At 36.1% G+C, this 20,526-nt stretch overlaps 4 protein-coding genes, 1 long non-coding RNA gene and 1 other non-coding gene across 9 annotated transcripts; 2 read left to right on the top strand and 4 right to left on the bottom strand.

Moving 5' to 3' along the window:
• Positions 1-377: 377 nt before the first annotated feature.
• LOC143183653 (uncharacterized) lies at positions 378-4,679 on the bottom strand. 4 transcript variants are annotated; one of them, XR_013002628.1, is made up of 4 exons: positions 4,603-4,655; positions 4,352-4,396; positions 2,056-2,125; positions 378-1,977 (listed from the first exon to the last, which is right to left on the bottom strand). It is a non-coding gene; the product is annotated as an uncharacterized LOC143183653 (long non-coding RNA). The 4 variants fall into 4 exon arrangements; XR_013002631.1 differs by having other exon boundaries at positions 381-1,962; positions 4,234-4,396; positions 4,603-4,679; XR_013002629.1 differs by having other exon boundaries at positions 383-1,962; positions 4,603-4,626.
• On the top strand, positions 623-694 carry Trnaa-cgc (transfer RNA alanine (anticodon CGC)). Its single transcript has one exon. It is a non-coding gene; the product is annotated as a tRNA-Ala (tRNA).
• A 4,451-nt stretch (positions 4,680-9,130) lies between the features above and the next one.
• On the bottom strand, positions 9,131-12,504 carry Vps51 (vacuolar protein sorting 51). Its single transcript, XM_076384622.1, has 10 exons — positions 12,387-12,504; positions 12,179-12,313; positions 11,817-12,038; positions 11,126-11,721; positions 10,839-11,052; positions 10,536-10,757; positions 10,129-10,463; positions 9,886-10,063; positions 9,549-9,661; positions 9,131-9,472 (listed from the first exon to the last, which is right to left on the bottom strand). The coding sequence occupies exons 1-10, from the start codon at positions 12,465-12,467 to the stop codon at positions 9,364-9,366; spliced, it is 2,205 nt and encodes a 734-aa protein (XP_076240737.1). The 5' UTR covers positions 12,468-12,504; the 3' UTR covers positions 9,131-9,363.
• A 170-nt stretch (positions 12,505-12,674) lies between these two features.
• Positions 12,675-15,219, top strand: LOC143183051 (uncharacterized). Its single transcript, XM_076384426.1, has one exon. The coding sequence runs from the start codon at positions 13,032-13,034 to the stop codon at positions 14,961-14,963; it is 1,932 nt and encodes a 643-aa protein (XP_076240541.1). The 5' UTR covers positions 12,675-13,031; the 3' UTR covers positions 14,964-15,219.
• A 375-nt stretch (positions 15,220-15,594) lies between these two features.
• On the bottom strand, positions 15,595-16,122 carry LOC143183385 (uncharacterized). The gene is made up of 2 exons (XM_076384909.1): positions 15,871-16,122; positions 15,595-15,797 (listed from the first exon to the last, which is right to left on the bottom strand). The coding sequence occupies exons 1-2, from the start codon at positions 16,007-16,009 to the stop codon at positions 15,595-15,597; spliced, it is 342 nt and encodes a 113-aa protein (XP_076241024.1). The 5' UTR covers positions 16,010-16,122.
• An 88-nt stretch (positions 16,123-16,210) lies between these two features.
• Positions 16,211-17,657, bottom strand: Vps24 (vacuolar protein sorting 24). The gene is made up of 4 exons (XM_076384283.1): positions 17,442-17,657; positions 17,322-17,382; positions 16,864-17,258; positions 16,211-16,785 (listed from the first exon to the last, which is right to left on the bottom strand). Exons 1-4 carry the CDS (start codon positions 17,484-17,486, stop codon positions 16,621-16,623), a joined length of 666 nt encoding a protein of 221 aa, XP_076240398.1. The 5' UTR covers positions 17,487-17,657; the 3' UTR covers positions 16,211-16,620.
• Between the last annotated feature and the right edge of the window lie 2,869 nt (positions 17,658-20,526).

Raw genomic sequence — 20,526 nt, 5'->3', positions numbered from 1 at the left:
AACATAAAATCCATCGTTGTACACATAGTAGTTAACCCCTATCGCCCGGGAGTTGCGAAAAGTACCTTTTGAATCTATTTATCCCTATCTTTTGTCCCACCCTTCCAAGTTGTTATGGTTTACAGGCAAACCAGGACCTGACGCGCTTCAAGATAGCGTTAATGGAGTAACATTAAATCATTTTTTATTTTATACTTTATTCGTTTATTATTTCAATTTTAAAAATGTTATTTGTTTTAATTCTAAGGATTAATTTTCAAATTAACAATACGCGTATTGCAACTTTATATTTTACAAAAGGTGGTAAAATTTATTTTGATTTAGTCATTTTCAATAATACAGAGCACATATTTACAATTTCAATTGAAATATTATCGTGATAAAACCTCCTGTTTCCAGTGTATAATTTCTTAACAAAAATAAGTGATAAGACATAATCAAATTTTTAAATATTTTTTATTAGACATTTTGTATTTAACGCAGTCTATAATAACATAAATATATTATGAATTATAGGAATAAAATATACGTTTGGAATGAAAATACTTTGTTCAATATTTTTATTTTAATACAAAAATGTATATTCACAACATAAGTCAATTTGAACGCAATTTATGTAATCGGGGGTGTAACTCAGTGGTAGAGTGTCTGCTTCGCATGCTGAAAGTCCTGGGTTCAAATCCCAGCTCCTCCAATCAATTTTTTTCTTTCTTTTTTCAATAAAAAAAATGTATATAAAAGAACACCTTTTTTGCATGTATAATATATTTCCAGGCTTAGAATGTTACAAAAACAAAACACGAACAAATTTGACAAAAAAAATTAGAATTAATTTTTAAAAAATAGTAATATGTAACTTGGCGAGTGGATGTGCGCCCCGACCCATTGATAAGCACTTGAGCAGCAGGAGATATGGTAATTTTTAAACCAACCTAATCACTCCTGCGGCACTAGTACTTAGGAACAGGACAGGATTCATTTCTGACCCATTGGAGTCCATCTGTTCCGGACACCAACAGATGCAAAATCTTCCGATTATGTCGTGACACTTCAACACCTGTAAACAAATTACTATTACAACTGACAACTATGAACATTTAATATATATTAATAAATATCGTCGTACGTTATGAATTATGAATTATCTTACATCTTTTATATCGCAAAAACATTGGACTGATACTTTTTAGTACTTGTATGATAAGCTTATTTTTTAGGTATAATAATCACGAAATATATGAATTAATAATAAAATCAGCAAAAACTCATGCAGTACCTAAAATTGTTAATTAGTAAGATATTTGTAAAAATAGAAAAATATTACAACATCGAAAGACGATTACTAGACAATTAAGCAGAGCGGGGGGAAATCCTAATATAACTTGCCCACGTTTCGCTATAATTTAGCGCAAGATTAGATAATCGGTAGAAGAATATAAGTAGAGTCCATAGATACTGCATGACGCATCCACTGCGTGCACACAATAATCGTTTCACCAAACGGACAGAAGTCTTAAGTCAATTAAATTAGCCTATTTACGAGATAAGGATTACTTATAGTCAGAAAAAAATTTCTCCGAAATTATTATTCAATCAACGATTCTTCGACTTGACCCCTGTTGTGTGTTTTACCTGTCTCCCACGAAGAATAGTAGACGTATGTTTCAAAACGAGAAATTAACAATCACGCACAATTACATAGCTGAAGTAACACCAAAATTGTCACGAACCAGTACCAATAGTAAGTTATACGATACAATTATTAGCACGCAGCGTCGCATACTACACATCGTACATAGTGTAATGATACGATGACACACATCATTGAAGTGACCTCGAGAAATCATTAAAGTCGCCCACTACCAACAGCTCTCTTCGCTCTTTCTTCCTCTGCCTCTGTCTCTCCGAGAAATTTTGAACACGACACCACGAGCACCACGCATGGAAACCTGTTGCTTCTGGCTGAAATAGTTTCAACTACTCATACTGCTGGATCGAACTTACGACTATGCATACTCGAGACACGTGCCTCTCGGTAGTACTAAAATCACTTACCATTGATAACTTCGATCAACATCGTCATCGTCACACGAGGAACTACACATAGCTTCCTGCATCTGTTACGCTGAAAAACACAAAGAGAAACAAATATTGAATCTAGAACGGTTACAAAGACCACGCGCGTTGAAACGATGAAAGCGATAAGGAGGGAAGCCATCGAGCGAAACAGAAGAAAACGATGGAATAGGATGCGAGTGACTCGGGGTAATATCGCTCACGGAAATGCGAGAGCTTGAGATAGAAAGAGAGCTCACAATCGAATCTTTGATTTCTGTGTGTCGTGTCCCTGTTTAACGCTCGTCGTTCAACGGATGGAATGATTGTGCATTCATCGTTCACTTGTAGCAAGAATCGACTGACCCAACGTGGATTTTCAAAACTACATTCCTTGGGCTACACCGAAGCTTGAAACACCATCGTTTCGTCCATTCGAGAATATTTGCAAGCAAAGAGAGCGTGTGTAATGTCTTCGAGAACGCAGCTTTAAAATGCAAAGCCGCATAAGCCAAAGAAGATTATTTTAATATAAAGAACGTTGCGGATTCAGCTGCAGGCGCGTGGCCCGTCTTCTGTCCCGCATCTTGCGTTCGCGCGTGCATTTCCAGCGAGGCTCATTTTTTTCAGTGGTTGCTGGGTCGGATGCGTTAAACGAAAAAAAAGACGACCGTAGCGTGCACACGCGTGGACGGAGAAAGGAAGAGAAGCATGGAAAGACCAATTAACGCTAATTTCTGTTAATGTCGGCTCTCCCTCTAGACGTTCATGAGACTCGTCAACTTATTAGGGAGCGATGCGCGAATTGTGGGTGGATGACAGAAAGCGGGCGAGGGGAATTCCAAGAAGGGAGAACAGATAAACAGCTATCCTGGAAATGGTGGCTTCCGAAAAATCGAACAGCAGATAAAGAGGCCTCAGAATCACCGCACAGGTCCACGTCGACGAGAAAGATAGCGTTCTATTTCGAGTATTCGAAGCAAGATTCGAATTAAGATTAAGACGATTTACGATTTTTCTCACGGTCGATTTACAATTACTCAACACATAAATGCGTCATACAAGAGAATCACCCGCAGATACTGATAACAGAGATGAAAACAGTCCAAGAAACGATGACAGCGGGGACAGATTTAGTAAAGGCTGATAGTCTTTTCATATCGTATTTAGTCGATCGAGGCATCGACGCAAGCGGTCCGATCTATCCTGGATATTCCAAGTTTATAAGCAACGACTGCTTCTCTGCCGCTTTCTATACTATCGTCCGCGCGGGGTCAAGAAGTCGCCGAGATAAAGGCAAACACGCCACCGCATGCTGTTACATTTTCAGAATAACAAAATGTCGTCTCCGATTGTGCGACGTTTCTTTCCGCGATCGCCCGTGGCTCGATTCGATCGCAAAGAGAAACGAAACATTTGTTTTCGTGGCAGTCATCAGGATCGTTGGTACTTTGCGATACTTTTTTCTCAAGAGTTCAGATACGATCGCTGAGCGTCAGGCTGGACCGATACTTGCTCGCAGCGTTACGCGTGCAGTCACATGCGATCTTATTTCAAGCGTAAGTTGAGCGTGAAAAACATATTCGGGAAGCATCGACGACGGGTGTGGGGAGGACGCGAGAACAGTGGCGTCTGTTTGATTCACCGAGGAATCGAAGCGGGGGGATAAATAGAATTTTTAGCTCGACGTTTTCAAGCGATTGGAGGAGAATGCAATTCTAGGTGGTGTGTATTAATTCCCGCCAGATCGACCATTGATTTTAGTTGAATATTGCATTAACGATACCGAGTTTGTTAATTGAAACGATAATGAGATATCTTAAAGCACGAGCGATTGTTTCGATCGATGTGATGTGCGATACTAGTGCTAAGTACATTGCTTCTAAGTTTAGTGTCGTGTAAAGTCATTTCGCAAGTCAATATCTTTTATCTACTGGTTAGAAGTTGGACTCTTTCTTATTTGGAAATGATATACAATCGAAACAATCGAAGGAAATCTCATGACCTTTAACATGTATTCTACGTTACATTGGGTACCGAGGTGTTGTCGCTTATTAACATTAGTATCATAGTACATCTTCAGAAACACTGTTTTATACAGTCTTCCAACCACCTCAGACATAACATTGCCGTAAACTCTGGATAACACTACACTGTTCTTTCAAATTGAATAATTACCTGAAGTTCGACTGATGAATGGGAATTTGAGAACAACACTGAAGGAAATGATCGAGTGTTATCATACGTACGAAACCTCTATTGCGTATCGAGGAAAGCGCATTCCTGTTTTACGAACCCTTTGCACAATTCTCCTCTCCTCTCTCTTCATTTGTTGAACCGCCTGTTAGCAATGAATTCCTTTCAATTTAACGAACGTGCGATTAGTCAGGCGATTTGAAACGTTCGCGACGGTTCATCGTCGCCGAGAAGCGGACGAATGCGTGAACGCGGTGTATAGAAGCAATAATCACTGAACGATCGTCGGGACCGGCGAACGTTGCAAATAACTCCTGACAGGAAAACATTCTTTCGATTTTCTTCTCTCACGCGATTCATTTGTCCCACGAGTTACAACTGCTGGACAGAGGAGACGGCACGCACGCGCACGACACACGCGGCACGACAGCAGACCGACGACTGAGCGATAAACTGTTCTTGATTGGCTTAATATAGTCGGACGAGCGCTGTAATTGGCCGCTCCTTGCCGCGCGGGAAATGATTGGTCAATTTAATCCTAGAAGCACGGTGCATTAAGCATTCAACCAGCGTTCAGTACCTATTAACGGTTCGCAAGAGAGGTACTGCCACTGCCACCGCCATCGTTTTCTGCGCTATGCGGCGGTACACCCGGTCACGGTGTGTGCTGGTGTGTTGCCTCTTTCTTTATCTCGTCTTCTGCACACTATGGTCCCGGGGCCCCCTAACCTCCCTCGCTCTCGTCAGCTCCGCTGTAACCACCCATCTTTCTCTCTTTCTTTCTTTTTTTTTCTCTCTCGTCATCGTTCCAAATCAATTTACCAATTGAAATCAGTGCCGGACAGTGAAGAATCGCGTCACTGAATGGTCCGCCAACCGACGGGGAATATGCGTGCTCCCCTGTCCCTGCCTTCCATTGCTCGTTATCAAACCATTCACCGGCTGACCAAGTCCTTATTGCCTCGCCTTGGCACACGATTTGAATCGCGCGGCTGGCGACACCACCGTTCGTTAGATTCCCTCTATGACAGTGCTTTTCAACCTTCTCTCACTGGTCGAATTACAGATACGCATCGGAACGTGATTCGAAATGGACCGCGAATTGAACCGGAAATGATGCTACATAGCACATACGAGAAACTTGTTGCTCCTTTCGATTTTAATGAACAGATGTTGAGGAGGTTTAGAAATATGTAAAATAATAGAAGAGACTGAATTATTTTTTGATACTTGTTTTAATTCACTCTCTTATTTATTATGGTATTTATTTTATTTACAATTGTTATCATTTTGGTTAGGATATTTGAGTAATGTTCTAAGTTATATGAGGTTACTATTAAAGAATAGATTAAAAATAACGTTTAGAGATATGTATTGAAAAAGAAATCAATTATTGTCTACGTATTTCTAGAATGTAATAAATATTTTTATTTAATTTGACACATGTAGTAGGTGGTTAAGAATCGCGGGTCCGGATGATGAGCGTTCTCGACGCTGATTGGTCGATTCCCTTCCGGGTCAGATAGTGTTAGTTTTTCAGAGGTGAGATTTCCCGCGTCACAGTCTATTATTCTCCGAATAAAATTTGCTTTTACAAAGGCAATAAATTGTTTTCTCCATATTGTAAGTTGATCAAAATTGCAATAATAACGTGCACGACAAAATTCGAGTATCCAAGAAGACTGTCGTTAGCAATTAACGAGTAGAAATGTTTCTAAAAGTGGTGACCGTTACAAGCGGACATTCCAATGGCGCTAACCAACTTCAAACTCCAGTTCAACAATCTGTAAGTATTGCATTCGATATAAAATTATGTTACCTGACGTGCTTCCTTTGAAATATTGAATAAGTTCGCAACTCTGGATTCGAATGCCCCTTGAATCCACCGTTGTCATTGCGTCTCTGCGTGGAAAGTAATCGTGTCGAAGTGAATTTGTACATCATCACCTACGGCACCACTACTTAGCAGGCAGATTAGCAAATTAAAGCGTCGTGGCCAGCTTTTCTCGACTCCTTCTGTCCCCAACAGGCAATTGCTTCTCGACTGCGTTGTTTGAAATGCAGGGCTCAAATATATACACCGAGTTCAGATGAAAGTTCAAATTTTCCGTTTTCTTATCTTCTCTTGGACTTGCCTGCGTATGTATTGACCAATGGCGCGCGTTTGCTTTCCACGAAAAATTGTTTGATGCATTTGTCATTCTCTTTGTCATCATCTGTTGAGAAGATAGCTCAATTTGTGAGCGTAGCAACGAGCGTGTATTTCTTTTTCACCCATTGTTACAGTCACAAAATAAAATATCTTCATTTGAAATTCGGAAGCGGAGGAAGTATAGAAATCTCTGGAAAAAATTGTCACAGTATTTCTTCTTTAAAATTAAGCAATAGAGGGCGTGGGATATAGATTTTTCATATGTACAAGGTGTCTTCAAAATAGGCATAAAATTTGATTTTTTTTATGTAATACGAACAAGGCGTGGGAAAATCTTATTCGAAATTTCTTTTTTATGTTTCATTTGGACGTAAGTTAATAGCGTATACTATGTTTACAGATCATACGTTCAATTTATAATTTAAGTATTATTATTATTATTATCGTTATCATTTTTGTTTTCTTTTATTTTCATACTTTTACGTCTGATCTGTAATCAGCATACGTTCCTCCGTATATAAACTTTATTTGCATAAAAGTCCTGCCCCATAAATAACTCAATCTCTCCAAAATTTTATCGCGTATTTTGGGCCATTCCTTGCATAGCATTAGTCAAAGCAAATAAACATAGGAACAAATACCTCGGTCTCTTCCATTACGTTATCATAAATATCGCCTCTTATTAAGCAGGCACAGCAAAGTACAAGAGACAGTGTACCTCAAACAACCTAATCAGTCGAAATAGTCGGCGATCGCGTGAATCACGAGGCCCAAAGTAGTCGGTTTCCACGGTCTATCTCATTGTGACAAACATCGGGGCTGGAAACGGTGTCGTTCGCCGAGCAAATAATTGGTCGAAGGTCCGTGAGTTGGTCCGCCGTGCAAATTGACGAAGAATGAGGCTGCTTCTATAGAGTTTAACGAAGGAAAAGGACAGCCCGTTGATTAATGCACGCACGCGGTGCGCCCCTATGCCACCAAATGCGCCTCTCCATAGTTGCACTCTGAAATAGTTTGGTCATTTCGTGATAATCGTGGTTACCCCTGTCGCGTGTATAGGTCCACGCTTGGTTTTCTCATGCGGGTCCATTTTACTGATTTAAAGCAACCTAGACGTACGGCACCTTTTATTAGGATACAATTCCTGTTACGTGGGCTTCTCTTCCGTCGATGACGATCCATTGTACATCGATTAAGGCGATCTCCGGCCACGCGAGATTCGAACGAAACGTGAATCCATTCGATGCCATCTTCTTCAGATGTAGTTCCAAGGGATCGTGTAATTGTGTCTGCTAGGATGAAATTTTCTATTTTAAATATTATAGAATTTATCGTTGAACGAAGAGTGAGTTAGCTTCCTTGCTTCTTAATTAGCGAAACACTGCCATCGCGGTATCAAACTATCGCATATGTTCGATCGAGCATGTCAATACCTGTGCTTGAATACTGTTTGAAATGTTGGAGAATGTTTATCCTTGTTCGATTATATCCTGCTGTAGATATTGTGTTCCTGGGAAATATTTTTTAACGAAAAACGGAGCGTAGGAAATTTCGTTGATCTTCGATATCTATGCGGCAACGGGTTAAACTGGAGTGACTACTGCATCAGAAACGCTGCTGTTGGTAGCGTATAGAAGTCCACGTGCACAGGTGTTTTCTGAGATCACGTGTGCCACATATGCCTTGGTAACTATGTCGTTTCTCTCTAGTTGTAGAGAATTATGTGTGTGGATTCTAAAGTTGTAGTCGAAAACAACGAAAGATTCAAATTTTTCGTTGCAATAAGAATTTATTTATAGTCACGTTTAGTTTCTGTAATGTAAACGGCTTCTGGTTAGCCGCTTAGACCTGAATGAGGAAGTAAATGCGAAATTTGAAGAATAACGTTGCAGACGAATCCAAGGGGACAGTTAATTCGATGGGAGTCTGAGGGAAATTTTAGTGAATTTTCCGTGGATTTCCAGGGAAATTCATGATTGAACGAGGGAATGGCCCCGGCCGAGTAATTTAGAAGAGTTTATTAAATTGGGTAGAATGCTGTGCGTAGGCCTACGCCGGATACTCGGAGAATGAATCTCATCCAACGAGAGGAAGTTCGAATTAACTCGAGCCACTGCCAAGGGGTACGGCAGAACCCCATATACGCTATAAGCTCTTGTCCCATTTATACTTTGCACATTTGTGCGTTACATGCACGGGAACTGGCGAGAGAATAACGTTTCGATAACGATTGTACTAGCTTTCGATCCTAGTCGTGTATTATAATTTAAAATAATATCAACTATTTTCTGTGGCTAATGTTCTCTATTATTGGAGCATACGAAAATATCTTCACTATAGAATTAATTTGTATATCATGGCGATGAAGAGAAAAAGAAGAAGCATTTAATGAAATTTACGTGATAAAGTTCAAAAGTGCAGAATGTAGTAAGGAATTAAGACTTATTAGAATCATTTGACCCTGCTTCTTATAGCGTATTAAGACTTTGATGAGTTTATTTTATACCGGATAGGTGGGGAGGGTAAAGAAGAGGAAGCGAAGGACTGTACCACTGAATCAATGGAGAGGGAAAGACAGAAAAGCACGTCGTACATCGCGTTATTTCAGTCGTAGTGCTTTGACACTCCGCTTAAACTCTATAGAGTATTTGATCTGCGTGGGCGATCATTTGAAACGGATAAACCAATAAAGGAACGATTGTTCTGAGGAAGGAATACCTTTTTTTCAATAACGATTATTGTGAAATTTATTCATGGAATGTACAGCATGTACAATGAAATATTCACATATAAAATATACAAGAATATATACAATATTATATATTAATAATTATATTTACTAGATTTTATAAATAATAATACAATACGCTGTAATATTACGAAACACTGTACAACATGTCATTTAAAATGACCAACTCACATGATGCGCTTAATGTTCAAACTCTACGCAACTTAGTTATTCATCCTCTCTCGCAAATGATATCGACAACGCTAGGTTCCATTAAGACTGGTTCCAAGCATCTATGTACAGCGCTTCCAAGTATTTCGTCCAGCAAAAAGTGCACAACACTTGAAAAAAAATTCGCGTGTCAAAGAATTTCATGGAAACTTATTTTTGCATAAAGAATTGGTTAAGTAAACTTACTTCTCATCTGAGACAAATCTCCACAAATATAGCTGTAAATAATGCGTGTCGACCTGAATTTGCTGCAGTCCGTATTTACTGAACGTTCGTAGCCTGACGCATTCCAGGAGAGTCTGTAAATACAAATGGATTCGTTATCAGAAGTTTCGAATGAAACGATAATTCTAAGTAGCATTGAATGCACAAAGTGTGTTGCGTAGTAACTCAGCATGCGCAACGGGGGGGAATAAGGTATTCCCGCGATGTAAAGTGGATAATGATTGTGCTATTTTATCATTGTGACTACTCGACAGCACCTGTCTCTATTATGGTGCTCTGCCTATTAAATGTATTTTACCTTTAAACTTATTTTGATGATTCCGGTCAGAATGGAGGCTTTATTGAATTGAACTGATGAAAAGATTTCGATGCGTTCCGAGAATAATTTATGAATATTTGTTACTAAAGAGGAATCGATGTGACTAGGCGTATACGATGACCAACTAGATTTGAAGTGATGCCTCGATACGCTCATGCTGAAAAGGAAAAAAGATTACTTAGTATGAATCAAGCGTTATCTATCACCTATAGAGTTTAATACCTATGAGTTTTTCTACTGCTATCGCTGCTTCTGTCGATTTGACCATCAGAATCATCGTACAGAGCAGCAACTTGAGTATCAATTACTGTTATATCTTCCACGACTCTCTTCATTACAGCTCTAACTGTTCTTGGCTCGATTGTGTGTAGCCAATCTCTCGTTTCGACTGATTTTCTTAACAACTGCGATACTGCTAAACCTTGAATACGAACGTAATGATTTAGTAAATTCTGTGCCGCTTCCTGGAACTTTTCACATATCTCTGAGTCAGTTGTAATATCATTTTCGGATGATACATATTGTTCGATGTTAAATAAATCGTCGGTTGTTATAAGCTGTAATAAAAGTATATAACATAATTTTTTACAATTACACTTTATGCTATTCATCTATTTATTTCAACTTACCAAATATTTGACATTATTCTCTTTATATTCAATACACATTTTACTCAAAAGTAACAAAGTAGGTGGAACCTTTGGAACATCAGATCTAGTACAAAATCCACTGGCAGTGGCTACTAAATGGTGTAAAAATCCGATAACTAGTCCTTCTCTAACTTCATCCACACAGAAATTTTGTAAAAATTGCGTTTTTAAATTGAATGACAAATCCGGTTGTAAAAAGACCTAAAATCATATTTCTTCTTTAACCAATTGATTTCAGATAGAAATAATATTATCACAAACTATTGAAGATAAAAAACAAACCAGTAAGTCTTGTAAAACTCCTTTTACTTTCTCAATAATAGGCATAATAAGTAATGCTTGAAGTTCTTGCAAGCTACCATCTCCTTCTTGGGAAACTTTGGTTGCTAATATTTGTCTTACTTTGACAAGTGTTTCATTCAAGTGTTGTTTTAAACTGTCTAAGTGATTACGACACTGTTTTCTACCCGCATTTATAACAATGTCCGTACCTATTCTGATGGATAAAAATATGTCTTCATATAAATGTATAGCGTTAAAATTTTTAATAAAAGTTAAACTTGTAGTACCTTGCAAAATCAGTTTCTTTGCACAACATATTCATAGCTTGTAGTCTTCTTTGAAACTTATCTAATGCTCTTACTAAAATTGCAGTATCAGCAACATTTTCTACTCTTTTTCCAATTAGGTCAAAATATTTTTTCATATTTTTCATAATGAAATTATTCAAACGTGCAATGGCTTTTGTATCAAAATCATCAGTAAACTCGTTATCATCAGGTGGTGGTCTATTTATAAACAAATCATTGTAAGATGCAACAATAAGGCATAAATCACTGAGAAACCCAGAACTAGCCATATCTACAAATTCTATAATATCATTTTCACACATGTCTTTTAGATTTTCTAATTGCTCTGTTAACCGTCCATCTGCATGTGTTAAAAATTCAGCACATAAAGAATCAGCTGGTTCTTTTAGCTGCAGTAGGAGGTCTACATTTTCTGCTAAAGATTTGGTTGATGCATCTCTTTTGTGAAACTGCTTCCTTAGCCTTGATTTAAGTTCCTCTAAAATATCTTCACAATCTTTCTGTATTCCTTGGAAAGAGGGCTTATTACCATACTGATTTAATACACGCTGTGCATGAATATAATCTTGTACTGCCTAAAAAATTTTTAAATATTTTTTCATACATATTTATATAAGTATAAATTTTAATGAGTTGTATATAAACTTATACAGGGATGTTAAGTATAAACCTCTGCATAATTTTCTTCGTTCATTTTGTCTTTTAGATTACCAGGCAACTTGAAGAGAAATTGCAATTTCTTCAGGAGTGCATGTACTGAAGACAACTTAGCAATTTGCTGTCTGGTACCTGATAATGTGGATGAAATTTGTTCTGAAAAAGATGTGATGCTATCCATATTTTTTGCCAGTAAGTCCATGCTCTCTTCCATTTCTTTAAAGTCAGTTTTCATCTAGATAATGAAAAAGTATATTATATCTTAAAGAAGTTACTAATAAACTTCTTATATAAATTTATATTTATACGACTAATAGCTATATGCACTTGGCATAAACAGTAATTAAAATTTTGTAATTCAGAATTATTAGTCACCTTTCTAATAGTATCTGTAGCAGATATAAACTTATTATAATTTTCATATACTAATGTTTGCATATCAGAATGTAATGTTTGCGTATTTTTTATAATTTCTGCTTCATGATCCATAATTTGCTTTAAAGTGCAATCCTAAGGAATCAAAGAAAACATTATCTCAGCTGTCAAGTTTATATAAAATATCATAATAGAAGAATAAACTTACTTTTAGTAATTTGTGAAAATACATATCAGGATTAAAATGTTGTCCATTTATATCATAAGGATTATTTGAATTTTCTGCCATTTTGGGAATTTTTTAATTACAACTGTGAGATTTTGACAGAAAGAGTTTTCCTACTTTTGAGCGCACTGTTACTGTTAGGTTAGCTGAAGTATTGTCAACGTAGAGATTTATTTTATAAAAGGTTAGGTATGAGACGCTGTAGCAAGCAACATAACCTCTTATGAATTACAAGACCAAGCAAGTCTGCGAAATATAAAAGATTGACCTTTAACGCTTGTTTTTTAAAGAAAGGTATTTCAGAATAATTCCTGATTTTTTAAGCTTTTTTAATTGAGTGCGTTTTATGAAACCATTTAAAATTAATGATACGCATAAGATTACAAGAGAATGAAGTGGTCTTCATATTTCATTGTTAAATTTTATTTCTCAAATATTATAAAATCGTATCGCGCACATAAAGAATATGAAAAAATACTTTAAAGTGAAATTGTTTGAGGACTTCAGTAGTTGTAATAGTCAGAAAATAATTTCTGACTTAGAATTAACCTGTCACATTCGACTGTGTTATGACAAGATGGGATTGTTCATTTAACGAATGCATATAAATATAAAATAATCGAAAAAATGCCACACCCGTGTGTTGTGTGCGGCCGTTCGCGTATGAATCCAAACAACAGGGAAGAAGAATATATGTTTTTTGGATTTCCCGTTAATGACGAAGCTCGATGCAGAAAGTGGCTGGAATTTTGTTGCCGCGAAGATTTGTATAAACTTACGAAAAAACAATTGCTTCAGCGAATGGTCTGTTCGAAGCATTTCGAACAGAAAGATTTCCTAAATGAATATCTCGACAGATTAAATGCTACTGCAGTACCTTCAGTTTATGATCCTAAACAAAGTTTATACAACATAACCTGTGTATTGTGTGGTCGTTCTCGAATAGATCCACCAGGTTTGGATTATGATGGAGCAACATTCCATCATTTTCCTGGTGAAGAGTTCAGGTGCCTGAAATGGCTCGACTTTGTTGGAGTAGACTCATATTATAGATTGACAAGGAAAGAAATTTTATTCTGTTACATTTGCTCAAAACATTTTGATCACTCACAGTTTATGCCTGGTTATAAAAGCAGATTAATAGACTACGCTGTTCCTAATATACGTAATCCTGATCAATTAGATGGATCTGAGCAATATATTATGGAATTTGTATCTGAAACAAAGCCATATAGTTCATCAGAGAAACCTAAAAAATTAGATCCATTACCACCAGCTGTTTTAGAAAGTCAAGCATGTGCTGCATGTGGCAGATTAAGGTCTGATCCTAGAAACAAGATAGAAAGATATAAGTTTCATCCTTTTCCTGCTTATGAAATTGGAAGGTGTTTACGATGGTGCCAATTTTTGGGTAGAGAAGATTTATTAAAAATGTCTCCAAATCAAATAAGAAAATTAGTACTCTGTTCTAAACATTTTCAAACAGGACAAAACTTTCATACTGTAGGACCATGTGATGCAGTACCAACAATAAAAGATATATCACAAATAAATTCTGTCAATTCTTTAGAGCAAATAGAGGATGAACAAGACATAGAAGAATCTAACTGTACCAATACAGTTAAAGGAATTAAAAAACAAGGTTTTCCAAGACCATTAGTATCTAGTAAAAAGCCAAAGGTAGATAATAAGCCTACACCTCTTGCAAAAAAACGAGGGAAATCTAAAAGGCCAACACTTATTAACATTCCAAGGCCTGATCCAAATAATATTGAAAATCGTGTTATAAGAAAATTACCTCTTCCCCCTAATTCTAATTGGAAAATCCAATTTGCAGATCAATTTCAACCCATTACAATTGCAAACAATATCACATCAAACATTACAAATAATATTGAAGGTAACATAAAGAAAGTGATTTTACCATTTACTGGTGACATATCAAATTTAGGTGCCCCTATTCCAGTGCATAGTTTATCTAGCATTCCTCCTGGCTTATTAATTAAAATAAATTTACCTAAGCAAGAGCAACAAAAGCCAGCAAAGATTAACAAAAAGCAAACTAAAACAAAAATTACCCATATTCCTACTACTTCTAATGAAATTGATACAAGACAACAAGTGTGGTTGAGAAATGGTCAAACATCAGTTGCATTACCTGTAATAAAACAGATTAAAGAAGATACAGATAACAATTTAGTTGAATTTTTATCAATTTCTCCAGAAGAAACAGAAGTTAAAATAATTCCTGAAGAATTAGATGTACATGAAGAAGTTATTTTGCCACATTCATTGGAAGTACTAGATGAAGAAGCAGCCAATATAAAGGAAGATCAATTTTATCAAGGCTTTGAAGAAGTAGAGTGTTTGTCCACAAAACAGCGGAAACCTGTACGGCGTAAAAAAGTTTCGAGCACAATGCGTAGAACAATTTTTCCTATCAGAAGTGAAGTCAGATATTTTTTACGTAAACTTGCACCTCATATGCATAAACTCCCAAGGAAAGCTAGGGCACAAATAAAACTCTCAATTGTTAATATGGTCATTGATCACTTGTAAATTTACCGAGATATAAATAAATAATAGAATTTTTTAAAGTTATTTAGTCACATAGATGTATTTAAAATTTATACATATACATACAATTACATGTACATTAAAAGTGACCAGATACATACTCTTCAGACACCGATAATTAAGGTTTAATATAATATTATTTTTATTATATATTTACAAAAAATGGTGATAGGTATGATAATAATAGATTAAAGCAACAAAAAATTTTGTAGAGTACAAATAATGCATGTAGCATATTCTTTAACCATTTTTATGTCATTTGTTTTATATAATTGTTGAGATATCCATTTCTTAATGTAAAATATATTAAACTTCTTCAAAATTTCACTAATATATATCAGTTTGTTTTAACCAGTTAATTACACATCAATCAATGTTATGTTTAAAGGTTTTAGCAAGGAGAAAGATTTATAATATTATTATAAATATTTATGTGAATACATTTATATTTATATGTATGTACATAATGTATATACATATATTCCTGTATTTATAAGCAAGAAACATAATTATTATATTGTAATAAAATGTATAAAAACATTTATTGTATGATGAAATTTGATGAGGAAACTACTGAAATATAACAAAAATGGTTTGTTGAAGAATAAATTTTTTATCGTTCTGAATACACTTTTTTGCCATATAAATTAAAAGATCTTAATGACATATTTGGAAATAAAGGTATCCATATTTTATCCACGTTACAAGCATTAATATCTGGTTGTACTTGAGAATATTGAAGTATTGGTTTTGAAATATCTTCTGTCAAATTTAAACGATTTCTTATCCAAAAAACTTCTGCTGAAGCAATGGGTTCTGTTATAAATTAATAAAATTAAAATACTAATTCATTTCTCGTGTAATACGATAATATAGCTTTTTTGCATACCTATGTTTACTTTTGGTAGTAAAGGATGTTGCATACCAATACTATAAAATGTAAATTTATCAATTACTTTTTGGTATTCTGCACACTTGCATAATATACCAAGAGGATGTTCTAAACAATTGTTAGATTTGGCACTCATGATTTTTTATATGATGTTCTTTGTGATTTTTACTTTGTGCAAATTAATATCAAAATACTGAAGTTAAAACCAAGTGAATTAAGCAACTTCTAACAATAAAAAATATTTAATTTTGATACAAATAATGTTTGTTTATTTTCCATTTATTAAATTGTGACACACTAATTAATGAGGAAAATGTAAAGGAAAAGTATACAATAATAACAATCAAAGTCATTGTTTATATATAATACATATTAGTACAAGATTCTAAATTGCTATTAAATAATGTAATGTGAGGTTTAATGTAATACAATCAAGAAGCCAGCTTCTCTAAATTTGTGACTTGACCTACAGTCAAAATAGTGGTATCCTACAGATAACATACAGATTATAAAAGCTGGATATAAAAACTGTACAGAGGAAATTAAACTTCTTTTTTTCTTTTTAATAATATCCGACCGCTTTTTGTTTTTCAATATAAAAGCATTGTTGAAACATTTCTCAGAAATATTAGTACAATACATTAGGCATCTGTTCCATACATCTTTGTATTTTCTGTATGTGTACGTTCAATACGTGCAAGCTGATTTTAACATTAAAGTCAATGTAGATTAATTATTTACATATATCTAACTACGGAGGCTTTGTAGCCTCATTTTCATTTCTTCAAGTTCCTTGTCATCTGCTTCTTCGCCTTCTTCTTCTGCAGATGTAGATGCTACCACTGAACCTGGAGTTTCTGTAACAACAGCAGGTGCTGTGCCTAACTGACCTGCAGTGACCTCCCATAAGATCTAAAACAAGTTTCAATAGATTTATGATTACTATATTTTTGCAAATGTCTATAAATCATACATACAACTAAACATTACCTTGTCTATTTCTTCGTCTGCTTCATCTTCCATTTCTTCAGAGTCTTCAATAGAATCCATAGTTTCATCTAACATTTCTTCAATGATCCCTGCTTTCATCATTTCCTTTGACAATTCTCTCATAGTAGCAGCTACTTCAGGTACTCTTACCAGTGATTGCATTGCTTGCATTACTTCTGTAGATTTTGAGACTGAACCTGCAACCCTGATTGTTGCTAATTGATTTTTCATTTGTAAAGTCACAGAATTCAAGTGAGCTTTTGACGTATAAATCTTGTTACAGGCCTTGCGTGCACGTATTATCTCTTTAGCTAGAATTTTACAAACATCTTTGTCACCTTTCTTTGCTGCTTCTTTTAAAGAACGTTTTACTTTTTCTTCTTCTCTCTGTATTGCTGTATAGAAACACCAATATCGATATTATAGTGGATTGTGTGTATTATCTTCTAATAGCTTACCTCTAACCTGTCTATCCAACTGATAGCCCTCCTTTCTTAATTTATGTGTCCACTCTTGAACCTGAAATACGATTTCATGTAAAACATCGAACAGTTATTAAAGTTTATTTTGTTTCTAACCATCTCTTTCGGATTCTTTTCCTGGGATTTGCCGAATAAACCCATTTTCTTGCTACGTTGACAGAAGTGTCAAAGGTGGTATATGCATTCGCTCCCTACACCTGCCAAACATAACCAAACTCTCTTGCATTGATTCAACTCGCAAATAATTCGAGATGACCATCAAGATTACGTCATTGTTAAATGAATCACTGATCTACTTGTAAGATAGGATGGAATTAAGATGAAAGAAAGCGATAAAGATATGAAAACTATGATCGGATAATATCTAATGTGACAATAAACATTTTAATTGAAGACTTCAAAGTCGTACTGAAAACAGAATATTCGAAACATTGACTTAAGTGGAAGGTGCATTGAATCAAGGTTAATTTTAGATATCATTTTTAAGGTTTATTTATTCACTTAACTTTGTGTTACACGAGTCACTAAATTTTTACTATTATTTTGCGATTATAAAAAAAGATATTAAAGTACAAAATATAAATGAATTACAATAGTTACAAATACGTCATTAAAGATATAAGATAATGAAGTTAGTGTTTTTCAGAAATCGTGGTTAGGATCATTTCTCTTAACCAGTTCAATACACTTTTTACTATCTCTGCTCGTTCGTTAACGGGTTCATCGATGTTGCGCTCATATCGATATCTATTAAAGTTCCTCTGTCTTTGCCTTCTCGGTCGGTATTCAGAATGCATTTCATCACTCTCCTCCTCCGACTGATCATCCATCCTTTGCACTCTCATCATACTCGTCTCCTCGTTACTATTTTCAGGACCTGCGTGAATGGATAACAAATCATGACCATAAATCGTGTCTGCATTGTACTCTTCTTCATTCTGCAAATTTTTCGTTCGCTCATTAGGACGTTCATCAATATTCCTCTTTACCTCAAAATTCCATGGAGCTTGCACTTTTTCCAAGTTCAAGGACAGATTGTACTTCTTTGCGAAACTTTCCACAGGCATCGAGAAAATTTCTAACTTATTATCAGTAGAGTCCCATTTTTTTATTTCGTCTGGCAAAATCGATTTGAACGAATCGCGTTTGGAAATCCTCTTCGTCCTCCTGCTCGTTTTAATCGTCCCCTCAACATCCTCTGCCTCTGTGTTCTTTTTCAAAGTTTGAACAACGTGACCTTTCACGGGCACGCAACAGGGGCATTCCTTGTTCAACAACTGTTCGCAAACTTTCCTGGAGATTGATAACGCGAATGAACCATCGTCTAGTTTCCTTATTTCTAGCGGTAGCTTTACACCGTCGCCTACGTAATACAACTCTGAGTTTTGCAAGCTCTGCACATTGTCTTTATTATTGTTCTTCTTCACGGATATCTTCCCCAAGTACGTATAGTCGTGTTCAGGGGAAGCATCGTCAGAAGGAAATTTTGTGTTCGTACTTCCTTCTATATTTTCTGAATTTCCTTGATCTTCACCTTTATTTGTTGAGGCAACAGCTGCAACATTAAATGAAGTTTCGGTGGAGACAGTTTCTCTGTCCTTAACTTCTTCAAGTTGCTCTGTAATTCCATCTGTATGTACCGTCGGATGAACAATAGTCTCTGTTGACGATGATTTAGAGTAGTCTGGGAATTTAGGAATCCTTGTTGCTCCCACTATGTTATGAGTGAAAGGTTTTGTAGTAGATGGAACGATAGCCTCAAGATTTTCTTCGCGAAGTATGCTTGTAAAGGTTCCCGATGTTTCTGCTGAATTTGTCGTTTCTTTTTTGCTCGAATCTTCTGAGGAGACGTCCTTCCGATACGGATTTGTAACTTGCTCTGGTTTTGCTTTGTCAGGATTAAATTCATCCAGGCCGCTGCTGACAATGTCTGATGCATCGGGTAATTCCTTGTCAGTACTTCCCTGGAAAACAGACGTAACTGGATTGCTTCCGTAAGCGTTGGAATCCATCAAATTACCTTCACTAGGACTCGCTATTGAGGATTCATCATTTTTATCGTCTTTTATGCCTGCCTCGTTTTTAGCGATTTCTAGAAACTTTTTCATATCCATATTTGATATATCTACAGTCTCAGACTCGACTGGATTTGTAATCGTCGTTGATTCTGTTTCTTCCATTTCCATTAAACTCAATTCCTTGTCTAAGGCGCCCTGAATCACCGAATCATCAAAACCTTCGTTGTTGGTTGTGTTTTTAGGCTCAAAAGTCTTCCGTACACTTTGAACAATCATGTTTTGTACTGCAGGTTCTTTGGCAGCTTGCAAACCGACAGCTGGGTCACGAAGAAGACTCTTAATAGTGGCTTGCAACCTTTTTAAATCACTGGGAATCTGCGCCTCCTCGTTCGATGTGGGTTCCAGTGTAACCAGATTCGTAACCCATTTCCCATCCTTGAATTGATGCTCTGCGACGGTCATCGGTGGTAATTCTGCGTTAGACACTGGCGCAGCTGCCATTGTGTTACGCAAATTATCCCTGATAATCTTCGTAACCCAATCATTATCGAGTTGGGTTCTGACGACATTTGTTAGTCTTGCCAAGAGATTTTTCACTTTATCCAAAATTGTGTGTTCTATTGGTGGCAGAGACACGATGTTTTTCAAATTAGGGACCTTTATAATATCTTGCAGTAAATCTTCGCCTGTTGAACTCACTGTCTCCTCATTTGCGTTTTCTTCCATGTTCGATGAATCTGTCGCAAAATTATTAATCACTGTCTTAATCGCCTTTTGCAAGAGCGTATTATCGCAAAATGGCAACCCCTGTACTGATGGGTTTATTGTTTTTCCAACACTCTCGATATTTGGCGATTGTAGTATCGATCCCGTGTTGTCTTCATTTTCGTATTGAGGTGTCACCATCACGTTTTCGTTGTTCATATTTATTGTATCTTCGTTTGTTGTAGCACCGCTCTCTGGGTTGATAGAATCCATTGTCTTTGTTAAAGTCTCTCCGACGAGACCTTCTCCATCCTTTTTATCCATGTCCTGCATCTTTTGTTGCAGATTGTCCGACCCCAAATTTTCTTCTTCGTAATCGTTTCTTAATGGACTACCATTATCCTTCATTTCCGGCGATTCGTTGGAGTAGTCCTTCGCGAAAAATTCTTTGATGTTCT

This window comes from Calliopsis andreniformis, chromosome 9 (genome assembly GCF_051401765.1).
Source record: "Calliopsis andreniformis isolate RMS-2024a chromosome 9, iyCalAndr_principal, whole genome shotgun sequence".
Taxonomy (NCBI): domain Eukaryota; kingdom Metazoa; phylum Arthropoda; class Insecta; order Hymenoptera; family Andrenidae; genus Calliopsis; species Calliopsis andreniformis.
Note: the sequence above shows the minus strand (reverse complement) of the source record. Positions and strands in the feature narration are given on the sequence as shown.

What these genes read in the sequence shown, in the direction of transcription:
- LOC143183051 (XM_076384426.1), top strand. Translation starts at nt 13,032, where the DNA reads ATGCCACACCCGTGTGTTGTGTGCGGCCGTTCGCGTATGAATCCAAAC.
- Vps24 (XM_076384283.1), bottom strand. Translation starts at nt 17,486, where the DNA reads ATGGGTTTATTCGGCAAATCCCAGGAAAAGAATCCGAAAGAGATG. An exon ending in GTTGGATAGACAGGTTAGAG is followed by an intron (nt 17,259 to 17,321) that starts GTAAGCTATTAG and finishes GTTTCTATACAG; the next exon opens with CAATACAGAGAGAAGAAGAA. An exon ending in CAGACGAAGAAATAGACAAG is followed by an intron (nt 16,786 to 16,863) that starts GTAATGTTTAGT and finishes AACTTGTTTTAG; the next exon opens with ATCTTATGGGAGGTCACTGC.
- Vps51 (XM_076384622.1), bottom strand. Translation starts at nt 12,467, where the DNA reads ATGGCAGAAAATTCAAATAATCCTTATGATATAAATGGACAACATTTT. An exon ending in CTACAGATACTATTAGAAAG is followed by an intron (nt 12,039 to 12,178) that starts GTGACTAATAAT and finishes TTCATTATCTAG; the next exon opens with ATGAAAACTGACTTTAAAGA. An exon ending in GAGTTTTACAAGACTTACTG is followed by an intron (nt 10,758 to 10,838) that starts GTTTGTTTTTTA and finishes ATATGATTTTAG; the next exon opens with GTCTTTTTACAACCGGATTT.
- LOC143183385 (XM_076384909.1), bottom strand. Translation starts at nt 16,009, where the DNA reads ATGAGTGCCAAATCTAACAATTGTTTAGAACATCCTCTTGGTATATTA. An exon ending in ACTACCAAAAGTAAACATAG is followed by an intron (nt 15,798 to 15,870) that starts GTATGCAAAAAA and finishes AATTTATAACAG; the next exon opens with AACCCATTGCTTCAGCAGAA.